At 41.2% G+C, this 13,901-nt stretch overlaps 1 protein-coding gene across 1 annotated transcript; it reads left to right on the forward strand.

The window, feature by feature from the left end:
• The first annotated feature begins 11,989 nt into the window (after window positions 1-11,989).
• On the forward strand, window positions 11,990-13,680 carry LOC137788143 (G-protein coupled receptor 151). The gene has a single exon (XM_068580981.1). The coding sequence runs from the start codon at window positions 12,189-12,191 to the stop codon at window positions 13,320-13,322; it is 1,134 nt and encodes a 377-aa protein (XP_068437082.1). The 5' UTR covers window positions 11,990-12,188; the 3' UTR covers window positions 13,323-13,680.
• The last annotated feature ends 221 nt before the right edge of the window (window positions 13,681-13,901 follow it).

The following is a 13,901-nucleotide window of genomic DNA, read 5'->3' on the forward strand; positions in this document are numbered from 1 at the left end:
TTCATAAACATAAATTGTAATTTGGTTCTTTGTACTAATTTAAGGCTAATTATATATTTGTTCTACCAGTTTTGGGTTTAATTAGCCAAAAATAATCCTTCAGTAATTCATTAAAAGCTTGTTCATTCCTATTATCTTATTGTCCTAATGACTCCAGATGATTTATAATTCCTGCCACACGCTACATGTTCATTGTCTTTGTAAAGCTGCAGCTCAATACGTGTTCATTTGTGCGCATCGTTCGAGAAAACCCACATTTCTTTCTCAACATTAGATACACGTTCCCTGAGTGAGGTCGTTTTGTTTGTGCTCGTGCAATTACGACATTACTATAAAACACGCAAAGCGGTCGTGCGCGGAAATATGTATTTCCCAAAAATGTGACGTGTTGACAAAGTGAACGTAACCTGTAAGCTTACAAGGACATAATTGGCCGTGCGGGCGCCTGCGAGGAGCTTAATGCAGCTGAAATGACAACAGGAATGATTGAGCAGACATAAACAGCACTAATCTTCCGATGAGATGGACTCTAATCTGAATTTGAGCAGTGGCCAGTGTCAAAGCCAAAGGCGTTTGTCCGTGTGCATTCATTGACGGGCTCCCCGAGGTTATTTGTCAACACGACTCGTATAGCTTTGGTAATCTCCCCCACTCGCCTATAGACTGATTGATAATTGATCCCTGTGCAAACAGGCTCTCTTTGGGCCACAGTTGCCTTTGAATCCCAAACGAGTCATTCCACCTCCTCCTCTCACGGCCTAATCCGATAAACGAATGGGAATGAGTGTCGTCCTCTGCTGATGTCAACCTTTCACTCCGCCTTTTATCTCATATTGTTTACTGATGAGGCCCTCGGAGCCGATGGGGTCACTCGCTGAGGCCGGCCGCTTCTGCCAGGAGACGAAAGGCTGACTTTAAAAAGGATTCTGTGTTTATCACCAACAAGTATTGTTGTTAGGAATATGTTAATGCTGTATTTGTTTAGATACTATATCATATGAGCATATCATTTGGGTTTTCCTATTCCCCGGTGTGTGAAGGAGAGGTACTTCAGCGGGAAGTCCTTCCTTCCCGCTGCTGTCAGGCTGCACAACCAGCTGAGCTCGCACGAAAAAAACCCTAGTTTATTCACTTTGGTCACTTTAATCACCTCAACTCGATATAATACTGATATTGTGGATTCTATGACTTGTTTTTTATTACTGTTTATTTCTACGACTTGTTTTTTATTTTTGCTATGTGCACTTTACCTGTGTGCTGCTATAATCTTGCAATTCCTCCAATACGAGCCTCATAAAGTAATATCTAACCTAACCTAACCCTAAACCCTAACCTAACGCTTTACCCTAAACCCTTAACCCTTAACCCTAAACTAACCTTAACCCTTAACCCTAACACTAACCCTGAACCCTACCACTAACACTCTTACCCTCATGACGTTTAGTCTACTTCAGTGATTCTTAACCATAGATGGCCACCAAAAACGTTTTGTTTTTTACTCGAGGGCAGCGAGTGGCGTGGGACTGCAGAGGTTATTAATTTAGGACTGAATGACATATCCTTGTGGAGGTGTACAAGAAACAGACGAGGAGCGGCGGTGTTGGTGAATGATAGCAAGCGTATAGCCTCGCTAGCTAACGTTAAGATGACGAATGTGAGTCAGAGAGCAGCCGTCGTAGCACACGGTCGAGTCTCACACCACAGTTACGATCGCAGCCACTAATAAATTGATTAACCGCAGTCTGGTCAGTCATAATTGTTTGGTCATGGATCACGATGGAGCGAACTTGACTTGAGTTATATGCAGCTGCTGGACCGAGACCAATAACACGGAAAACAAACTTTCATATGTAGATAAATATCACATTATGTGTTTTTTAATTATTTTTTTTCATTGTGTCGAAGCCTTTTTCATTCCAAAGTGAAACAACACAGATATGAAAGGTTATAATGGGACTTGCCGTGCCCGACCTCTTAACTTCTATCAAACTGGCTCCGAAGTCTGGAGCTGGACTGTTTGTATTCAGACGCATTCAGAACACATGCACTTCATTTGTGATTTTTACGGGGCAGTGATGCAGGTGCCAGGGCCAGTTGATTATACAGATTCAGACAAATTAATGCACAGCAATAACGTAACTTGCAAAAAGAAAAGTGAACATGATACTCAAGAAGATTTTTAAGCCAGCTGAATGTATTTATTAATTTCAATACTGTGTAGAAATCCAGTCAGTGAAGTCGCTTTTTTGGGAGCTTCAGATCACCACACATATATAAACGTATTGGAGCCGGTAAGAGCTGCAGGTGAAGTATAATATAAATGTTTTTATAACTCATATTACATGTATTTTTTTATGCTTGTTGTATTCTGGTCCAACCTTCGTTCCCCCTGCTGTGTTGAATTTCTCCTCTACTTCCACCGTGAAGAGGAGAGGTCAGTCAGTGATCAGCTCAGGCCCTGAGCAACACTATTTTTCTTTTCTTTTTTTTTTTTTTTGTAATGCGCGACACGGGGAATGACATTTAACTTGTTATTATTTCCCAGAGAAGATTAATGATAAATTGTCCATTATTTTTCCTTAAAAGTGAAAGATAAGACCACAGTCATTTGCCCTAAAGCCAGAGTGCCACCACTATGCAAAATGACAGCCAATTATGGGAGCCTAGTTTGGGATAATGACTTTACAATGAATCTTTTGATTGAAATGTAACTCGGTTGGCCCTGGGCAAAGAGCAAAAAAAAAAAGAAAAAAGAAAAAAGAATGAATACAAAAGTTACAGAAACAATGAGCACGATATAACTGTGTTCATCTCTTTCTCTAGGTTGCTCTCTCTCTCTCTCTCTCTCTCTCTCTCTCTCTCTCTCTCTCTCTCTCTCTCTCTCTCTCTCTCTCTCCCTCTCTCTCTCCACTCCTCTTTAGAAATAGCTATAGGAGAAAGCAGATATGCATACATTGATGGAAAAATTATTAAGTCGCAGAGGGCTTGCAGCAAACATAAATTAGCATATTCAGGGTAAATATGCAGACTATTTACGATAATAAGACCGGATTATTCAATTCAATGAATGTTAAATAGATGAGGAAATGGTATGTGTCTTATCTAGTCAGAGCTTCTATTCATTTTAATCGCCTCCCAATTGAACTCTTCATTTTATTCTCTCTCAGTTATTGTTCCCATTCCAGCCGGCGATGGCACCTATGGGTCCTGGGAGATTCCCGCCGGTCACGTGGTTTAAGTGGCATTCACCTTATTCTCGGCGGAAATGGAGAAAGTCGACGTCACCCCGAGGCCAGCGTCGCGATAAGCCCCTTTTCATTATGCACATGGAGCGATGGAGAACAAGATCAGCGAGGCCTCGTGTGCATAAAGGTGGGAACATACATCAGTCATCTAGATTAAATATAAACAACACAGGTCCATAAACAAAACACATTTGCTTTCTTATTGTGTGCAACTTTAAATCAGTTGGACTGTGTGTGTGCGTGTGTGTGTGTGTGTGTGTGTGTTAATATAATATAGTCCTTCTAATAGGCCGACTGCTACTGCTGGAGGTGTTTCTTCAGCAATTTCATGAAAACATCGCGACAGACACATTTGAACTAATTATGAATCTGCCCACATGTGGAACTGATTGAATGTAATTTCCAGGTCTCAGAGGGGTTTCCCGAAGTCCTTTAATGCCAAAATGACGTGTAATTTGGTTGTTATTTCACACTCAATGCACAAACAAGTGATTCAAGTTACACACGCGGGACCAATGAGCGTGATTCGTCAACAAATCCCATTAAAAGACTAAAACTATGAGCGTGTTCATTCATCTCTCAACATGTTAAACTCTGTCATGAGGAAGTAAATCTTTAAAAGAAAAGAAACTAAAAACCTCAGTTTCTTAAAACAACGGAGCACTTTTTGGCAAACATACCAAAAGAAAAGAAGCATTTGTTGGGGACTATTTGTGGTGGTCTAGTGTATATATGACAGTAGGGACAGAGTTAAGGGACATTGTGCCTCACTTATGTGTTTTAAATGTATTTTAAGAAAAAACAAGCAGTTGATTTCCATCTTTGACCACAAATCACCTTTTAGAAGGCTGGAAGGATTTATATTATCATCAGCGATGCCAGTATGGGTGCAGATTGATTTTTGAGATGAACCGAGCAACACAAAACATTAATGCAACCGCAATGAATGTGGAAGCAGAAATGATGTCATCTGTGATGGATTAACAAATAGTGACTGTTTGAAGTCTTGGTGCTGATTTTAAACTCAACATATGAACAAAACCACACTCCTTTTCTTTCATTTCTTATATGTTTGTATTACTTGTAGCTGAAGGTATTTACATTAAAACATCCAAACTTTAAGTTTTATTAAATGTGCTGTATGTATAAGTGAGCCCGCCCTCGACAAAACAAATACATAACCAAGGAGCTTTTATTACCACCGAGATGATCAACATGTTTCACCTTCACAGTTTGATCTTCAGATCATTATTGTGGACAACAAAATTCACAAGTCACCGACAGAAATATGTATTTTATAATTATGGAAAAATAGGAATAATTACTAATTAATTAATCTATCTTGCCTTTTTTTCCATTTTATTTTATTCAGCAAACTTAAAAACGGTAAAATCAAACAGCCATTTTAATGTTAAATCTAATATAAAATATGTATTTGTTTTGTTAAATTGTTTTATATAACGTATAGATACAAGTTTGTAAAGTATAACGAGAGTAACTAAAGGTATTTTAGAGCAAAGTCACATTTCAACCCTACGCCTGTTGAAGAGACTGTGATACTCTCACAGTTTGATTTGTTGCTTTCTGTGTTATAATACCAAATAAAAAAACAATATTATTCAGAGCAACAGTCTTCATTGAAATGTTTTTAACATGTGAACTGCTGCACATGATTGTTTCTATCAAATGAATCATGTAAATGTAAAATAAACCTATAAATTGTGACTATTTTATCCACCAGACAAACTTAAATACAACACACTTGTTGTACTGATTGAGATTCAATCCGCCCATCAATAATCTTTTACAATTAATATATCAAAGTCTCCATCTAGTGGCCGAAGTGCTGAATAACTTTATTTATTACCTACCAGCTGCTGCCACCTACCGTTAGATCACAATACTGCTATTTCACAAGGAAAACTAAATGCTGAGATTCATATAGTTTATTAGCATATTATTATTACTATCTTATGACAATTACATATATTTACACAGTACTGCAAATATACTGTAAATGTACACTTATAACAAACCTAGTTGAATGTACTCTTACCTTCTTTGTTATTTTGTCATATTAGTATTGTACGTTTCCATGCTTTATTTTAAATAATGTCTTTATACTATTGTACGAGGTTCATTGTTCTGCACCACTCACCAAACCAAATGATCGTATGTGTCACAACACTTGGAATTAAACCGTTCATTACACAATCATTTAGAGGAAAATGTGTTGGTGGTAATAAAAAAATCACAATAAGAACATTCCTTCTTTTTGTATTTCTAGTCCGCTGCAGGTTGTGATTTCTCAAAGATAGCAAATATTAAAATAGGAGTGGAGAGCCTCTGGTCGTGGTGTAGGTGTTGTGTTTCCTCCCTCTGCCACATGGTGGCACTCTTCTATTGGTTTTTCTGCAGGTCGCACTTTGTCATGAACCAAAGAAAACCTCACACTGTTCTGACTGCAAAGGATTCACAACCTTCAGATGAAAGCACAGATTTATTTTTATTTTTTAAACACCTAAATTCTCTGATGTGGTGAGCTTTCATTTTGGAAATCATATTTTGCCTCCAGTAGTATTTGAACGGAAAGGTTCCTTTCTCAATGTTATATTATTGTATATGTCTTACACTGCAATACAAACATACTACTTAAGAAGTCATTTGCCTACAAAAAAATGTACGATGTCTGAAAGATGTTGTCCGACAACTGTGACAACTGTGAGATTTTTATTCTGAAAAAATACACATGCACGCAGACACACACACACACACACACAAGGCCAATATACACCTAACGTGTTCGTACTAATAGCCTTCTCCCAGTCAGGGTGTCACACGTCTGTATGAGATGAGCCAGGCTTTCAAGCTTCTTTAATGTCAAAGCCGAGCACATCATCATTACACCCTCAGAGAAAATGCACCCAGAGTGAGATTATAAAACCGGAAAGAAACACAAAGGTCGGTGGGTCAAACAAACACAGGACTTTCAACCCGGATATTTGTGTTGGAGACCAGCGTTCGCGTGTGTGTTATGGAGTCGTGTTGAAGGTACCTCGGTGACGTTTGTGCTGTGCTTTCTGTGTGTTACGTTGTCTACATTTTACTTGGTTTATGTAGGCCGACTTATCTTTGCCTAAGCAAGCGTTAATGTTTAAATCAAGTCCTCAGGCAGAGCAGAAGGCAACTCTACATCGTCGTCAAACGGTGGAGTTTCAATGTCACGTGACGCCCTGGAGCCTAAAAGCTGCAGTGGAGCATCATATGCCGACACGTTGGGCTACTTAGTGCGTTAGAAAGAGACGCCAGAGGGTTCGACCAAACGTCAGTGTGTGACAAGTTGAAAAGAAAAACAGGCCCTTGTTGTTATTACATATATTTATACACTTTTTAGCTTTGAATTCTATTGTATACTGTCGGCGTTTAGTTTTCAAATTGTCATTTTTCATTAGTCTTTTTTTTTAAGCACAATCATGAGACTACCCTGAAATATATTCCACTGCACACACACATTGTCTGCGCATGTGACAAATAAATCCTTTTGATCTTTAATCCTGAATCTGTTCATGTTGCAGCTGTGTGGAAGATTATTTATATATACTTGAGCTTGTTGAAACAATGACCATGCATCATACAAACTAACCATAGGTATTATTATAGGTATCCTATTATGTAACATTTCATAATGAAAAGTGGCGAAAGATTTAAAATGCAAAGTGAAGTACAATAGTTCCCTCTTGAGTGTGAAGTAGCATTCATGTTGTAAGTACAAGAGTCTGATAATTGTAGTGTTTAGTTCTCTTCCAGCACTGTTTGCATTGCTGTCAGTGTCCGTGCCATGATCAATCACGCCAACAGACAGCAGCATAGAGGGAACACTAATCTGCCTTCAAAGAGGAAACAAGTAATGAATCATTAAAAAGCAGGTGATGGGAGTAATATACACTAAACATATCATTCACAGTATCTGCTAATACCGTGTTTCCAGTTGCGTATGTCTTTGCTTTTTTATGTATTTATGATTTCACAAGAAAAAAAAAAGAGAAAAGCCTCCATCTGCTCCCCCTCCCACATGCACTATAAAAAAAGAAAAAAAGCCTGACATTAATTATTTGCTATTTTGCAGGCGGGAGTCTGCCCTTTCGCTAAAGGGAGTCATTTATCTATTTGCATGACGCCTGAAACAAACTAATCAAACGATGAAGATATTTCATCTCGCGGCTGGTCACAAATAATCCAAACGCAGATTTGCTCACACAAATTCAAACTGTGACAGAGGACGGCGTTCATTATGCCGAGCGGAGCGCCAAGACAGTCACAAGCGGCTTTGCAAGTCAAGTGGGTTCCATCCAAAGGTTGTCGTGGTAACTGTCAGTCATTAAGCGACTCGGTGTCAGCAGCCATCGCGCTCCATCTCGAGCTATACGCTGGATGGCGGCGGGGGAACTTGAAAGCAGTCAGTTTTAAATGTAAATCAAAGGTGGCAACATTAGCCACAAATTGCTAATCGCTTCTCCACTTCTGAGCGATAACATCAATACCAACGCGGTTCACGTCTGCGGTTACCTGGGGAGACCCTTTTACCTTTGATCCCTCTGAATGACGCTAATGACAACAACAACAACAAAAAACCTGCGCTAGTGTTCTTTGATACTGTAAAAGCCTTTCTGCATCAAGGGATTCGGGACCGAAATGGATCATGGCAAGGTCTGCTTTTCAGGCGAGATATCCCTGTGGTCGAAAAAGTACTTTATCTTTGTTTCTACTCTGGAATATCTCCAAAGGGAACATTACTGGAGTTCATAGAGACTCTTACGCAGCTCTGGGTTTTTCTTTGTGTTCTCCCGACCATTTCCTTTTTCTCCCTGTTATTTTGTCCTTCTGTGGCCTTGTGAAGGCCTCGGGGGGAATGGGAGGGATCCTGGAGTGGTTGAGGCAGAGAAGACAAAAAACAACAACTCACGGGCATTTGCTCTTGTATCTCAGTGGGTCTGGGTTGTTTCCCAAGAAGAAGACCTAAGTAGCGCACAATAAACGTAGGCGGACACACGATTCAAAGAGAAGTCTCTTTCATCCCTTCAAGACAACCGCTGAGAAACTGTTTTGTTCCAGGATGAGACTGTCGGCATTTAGAGACTGACTCAAATGGCACAAAGCAGAAAATTAAAGCACATTAATGCACCTTTTACTGGATAATCACTGTCATGATTGACAGAATGACAAAACCTCAGAAGGGCAAGATCTTCTTCAAGTAATTTAATCCCCCTCTAATCCATGCATATGGTTTTTGAATGGATAGTGATTTGTTTTATTGACTCACAAAATGTCGTCAAGCGAGACTACAGGCCGGTGGCTGAGGGAGGCTGTGTTTGTACAGCGCTGCTTCGAGGGAAATCCTAATGCTAGCTTTCTGTATTAGTAATTTACGGTTAGTATGATCATCAGCAGCAGACACAAAGTCCAGCTGATGAGTCTCATGGGAATAACATCAGTTTTTCAAATATTAAATCATCGTCAAAGTATCGGACGAAAAGCTGCTTCAGTTAATCCTGAAGGGGGCATGAGTTTGTCTACCAAAATGTTATTGCAATACATCCAACAACAGTTGTTTTCTTCTTCTGTTGGACGGATTTCAGTCAGAAACAAATGCCAACCTCACGTAGATGCTAGTGATGATCACCATCAGGAGTCATGCTCTCAACAAAAGTGTATCCAATCCCATCCATCAAATAGTTGAGAAGACATTGGAGCTTGAACTAAAGTTGTGGGCAACCTGAAAGACCAACACGCCACGAGCATGGCTAAGGATTCTGGTCTGGCTATTGGACTAACCATGACCATAAACTGCTTTATTCAAGATCGTTATTGACTTACAAGTTTCTGTTGATTCCAGTGAAGTGGCTGTGCTCATTCTCTTAGATTTGAGTACTGCTTGTCACAGGATGTATCACCACATTTCAATGAATAGACTCAAGAAAAAAGTATGTCTCCTATCACATTGGATTGAATTATGGAGTTCCTCAGGGAAGCGCACTCGGCCCCATTCTATTTTCTTCATACGTGCTAAATCTGGGCAACATTGTTACTGTTAAACAGATGATACACAACTCTTTGTATTTGAATGCTCCTTATACACTTACATAAATATCCAACTCTGGATGTTTCAGTCAGGATTTTGACCGATGCGTATTGATACGGCAGTCACTATCTCAGCAACAATTTTACAGATATTCATGGTTCTCACACAATGAATCCTCATGACTTTGATGAGCTGCTGACTTTTCCTCGAGCGCCACCAGGTCAAAGGTTCAGTTTGGCCAACACTCAGATCTATCTTTCAATTTGGGGTAATCCCAATGTTTCAGGTCTTAAATGTGTCTTTCTATGATTTCTATTGGTTTTATGATAATTGTTTATACTGGTTCATAATATTGTTATCAAACAAATACTTGGTGTTACTTTGCTTTCTGCTAAATGTATCTTCAGTGATGCTCCATCTCTGCATGAAAATGACAAATTATGAATCTATAAATACGTTGCAGGTGGAATGTTTCAAGTGGATATATATGCATATGTGTATATAAATGCAGAATTGAGTGCCACATGTGCGTGCCACTTATAGAAGCAAAATCAGCGGGAGCTGAAAACTACTTATAGCCTCGCAAAGTCCATAACATATCAATTATAGCTGATTGCGGGATGTTGCGAGGGCAGTGCTATCCCTGCATGTGCTATTATATTATCCCTCTAAATATCAGCAAAACATTTCCCCCTCTGCAATCACACCGTTGTTATTATTCATTCATTACGTCTGAAGCTCCAGAGTCGCTTTAATGCCTCTCTACCCGTCCATATCTGGCACTACTTCATGATGCCTCACATCTTCCTAACCCCATACTGTGATGGTGGCGCCGGTCTCCTAGCAACCAACTCTCTTAGAGGAGGTGACAGCATTTGAGTGGGCACCCTCACCTCTCCACGTACAACCCCCTCACCCTCACCCTTCCTCCCTTTCATTATCCGGATGCTCTTCAAGTCAAGTAAACACACCTCACTCCGTGGTGCAGTCTGCTTCATGCACCGTGAACGACTGATAATGAGCCTGGATGGCCACTTTGAATCATGTGTGCATACCTCTGAAACATTAGGTTTCATCAATATTTATGTGTGACCCTGATGCATACCTTGACACAATCCACAAATAGATTCAAACAATTAAATGCATGTTCTTATTCAACGTCATTATTCAAATTCAGTGTTTCCTCTATCGGTCACATTGAGTCGCTCACAGCGAGCTGTTACTTCAGTTATATGTGCCACGGCGATCCCTCGTGTTACTTTACATTCAAAAACTAATGTTTGCAAGGAGCTCCATGCAGTGCAAAGAGAGAACTCGTATCAGATCTGCAGAATCCAGGAGTTTCAGAGTTGGTTTACTGGAAGGAAAGGATGAGGTTGTAAATGTTGGTATCCTATGAATGCATCAGTGGCTTCTCACTTTCTGATAAGACATCATGTCTGCAGTAAATAAATGTTGTGAAGTCAAACGCATGTGTTTTCCAGAAGGTTCAGCGGTCCAACAGTTCACTGGAGAGGTGTCATGCAGCATGTTGGATTTTTCCCACTATGTGCCAATAAAGCAGAAGCAATACTGGTCGTTAGGAAGAAATGCTGATGTCTTTTAAAATCTTATAACGATATATCTGCTTGTATTCATTTTTAACATGTCAAGTAAACAGAGAAAGAGAAAGTTTCATGATGATTCCTTTAATTGGGTTGTTAAAGAACTGGGTTTTAAATGTGCAAATGATTTTACATTGGAATAATAAACTGGACACAAGAGATATTGTTATTTAATAGCCTCTAAAACATGTTGTATGATATCAGCTCACAAAGCTTGGCAACCCAAAGGTTTCTCTGAAAAATGGCTCGTAACTGATCGATAAAGTCATTGAAACAGATTTATTACCAATGACCCATCGGCTACAACAAACAGTGCCTTTTTTTAGAAATTGGTAACTAAATGTTCTTGATATAACTCTTAACAAAAGTCATTAAACATAAAATAGGGTTGTATTACATTGGGGAGGTAAATATGTTTCTTCATCTTTAAAAAGTAACTTAAAATGTACTTTAAAGCACTTTTAAATATTATGCATATGGACAGAACAACTTTAAAAGGCCACAGTACAATTCAGCAAACCAAAACTTTGTCGTAAATGTCATTTTATTCTTCCCAGCGTGACCTCTAGAAGGTTGATGGTTGGCCCTGACTGAACTTGATGTGTCTTAAAAGGACATTTCTTTCAGTTTGCAAAGTTAAGGAAATGGGAGCTGTTGAATATTAAGACAAGATTAAGACTATTTCAAATGCAGTGAAGGGACGTTAAGACAGTGTTTTGCAGCATGACGTAGTGAATTAAACACTGAGGTGTTGACCAGCTCCAGTAAAAGTCCCAGACTGTTTTCCATCTAATACATTTGAACCTAAAGAGATAACTGCCAGATATCCAAATGGGTCAGATCATTGTGGCACATTCACATATTTCAGACACACGACACCAGCCGTGATCCCTCCGAGGTTTTTCAATGTAATTCGCGTCACGCTGCGCTCACATTTGTGCTGGCTGCAGCCTGGAGCCACACTGATAAAAAATGACGTGAGTGGTTGACGATGCTAAATGGCAGCACTTGAAATAGCCTACCTGCCAGCCCGCTCACCCACTTGCTGGTGCGATCACGACCCCGTCAGCAGCGTTTCAGCAGCGCGGCGCCCTGGACAGCTCCTCCTGCCTCCTCTTCCTCCACAACCTGCAATCTGCGGAGAACAGTGGAACCCCAAAATAAACAAAAACATTGACTTTCATTGGTTGACTGCTATTTCCCTGCTACTTCTTCTTCCCCACTTCGAGGACCTCGAACTTCAAAGTCCCTCCGGAGGAGATGGATATTGATCGGCCAGCAAATGTTTCATTTTTTGATTTCATCGGAGGAGTTCAACTTCTCCAGGGGGAGGACACCAGGACAGCCATCCCTGTCATCCTCATCGGGATCTGCGTGTCCGGGGCGGTTGGGAATTTGCTCGTTTTGCTCATCTTCCTCCGTGACTTTCGGAACGGGAAGGGCTCCGAGGTGAAAGCGCTCCTCGCCTCTCTGGCCTCCACGGACTTGGTGATCCTGCTGCTGTGCGCGCCAGTGCGCGCCGTCACCTACTACAAGCAGACCTGGACCCTGGGCAGTTTTGTCTGCAGCACCACGGACTGGTTCCAGCACTCGTGTGTGATTGCAAAAACTTTAATCCTCGCGGTCACCACCAGAGCCAAACACACGCTGGTGCCCAGCACCGCCACGGGGCCCCTCCACAGCCCGACGTGGATCCACGGAGCCCTGGCGTTCATTTGGATTGTGTCGATGCTGTTTCCGATCCCTCAGATGCTTTTCGCTGCTCTGGTGCCGCGTGGCCGCGACACTCTTTGCGTCTCTGAAATGCCCAAGTGCGCGTCTGACTTCATGGGTTTGTTCTACAAGATCTATCCAACGGCAGCCTTCGTGGTGCCGGTCATCTTCACACTCGCCTACTACACGAAAGCGCTGCACGCCGCGGTGAACCACGCACCCAACCCGCAGCACCAGAGCAAAGTTACCCTGGTTTTATTGTGTCTCAGCGGCGCCCTCGGGCTCATGCTGCTGCCAGAGTGGGGGACATTCACCTGGATCAGGCTCGGGTACAACAAACCTCCCGTGGGTTTGATCATCTTTGCGCAGATCCTCCTTTACGCATGCAGCTCCCTCTCTCCGGTGATCTTGATGACCATGTACGACGACGTGCGCCAGGGCCTGATCGCCATCTGGTTCCTCGTCACCTGCAGAGGCACGAAGCGCATCCCCCGCGTCAAGTGTCCAAAAACGGAGGGGAACGGAGCAGAAGTCGGAGCCAACGCCGTCGGCAACGCGGTCTCGCAGGAGCAGGAGAAGACCTTCCCAGATGTGGAGCACTTTTGGACAGGGCGCAGGAATACGCACGTCGAGGAGGAGCAGGATCCGGTCCCGTGGGAGCGAGAGGAGAAGATGTTGTAGTGAATCAGATGTGAAAGTGTATTTTTTATTTATTCATTTGGGTTTGTTTTTTTTTAGCAGAAGAGTTCAACTTGTGCTCAGCTGGTTTCTAGTGTGTTGACCCACAGTGCAGACCCTCGTTCAACGGCTGTTTGCTGTCGTGAGCTTGATTAGATGTCAAATAAACTTGTACACTATCATGTTTTTGGATGTAACATGTTTATCTATTTTTGAGTATCTGTTCTTGCCTGCAGCATCGCTGCACTGTCTGATTAGAAGACCTTGATTAGAGGAGGTTTGTACCTATAACATGAAGCCAATGTAAATATCCAGGACACTCAAGCATCAAGGAGTGGGTTGTGATTGTGTACGTGTGGTGCATAACATTGATATTAAAACATTCACAAATATACCGCTCTGCTTTTTTTTTTCTTCTTCGTCTCCAAAGGCCATAAAATCATTGAGTCTACCTTAATCAGGGATCAAATACAGTTTGATCATCAAAGCTCTCCATTTAATTCACGATAGATGACATGCAGAGAGCATTTCTCCATATTAAAATCACAACTAATCCAGCTGCATGTTTTAGGTCAATCATAA

This window comes from Clinocottus analis, unplaced genomic scaffold, assembly GCF_023055335.1.
Source record: "Clinocottus analis isolate CAN_PGR_092001 unplaced genomic scaffold, fCliAna1.0.p SCAF_17, whole genome shotgun sequence".
NCBI classification, from domain to species: Eukaryota; Metazoa; Chordata; class Actinopteri; order Perciformes; family Cottidae; genus Clinocottus; species Clinocottus analis.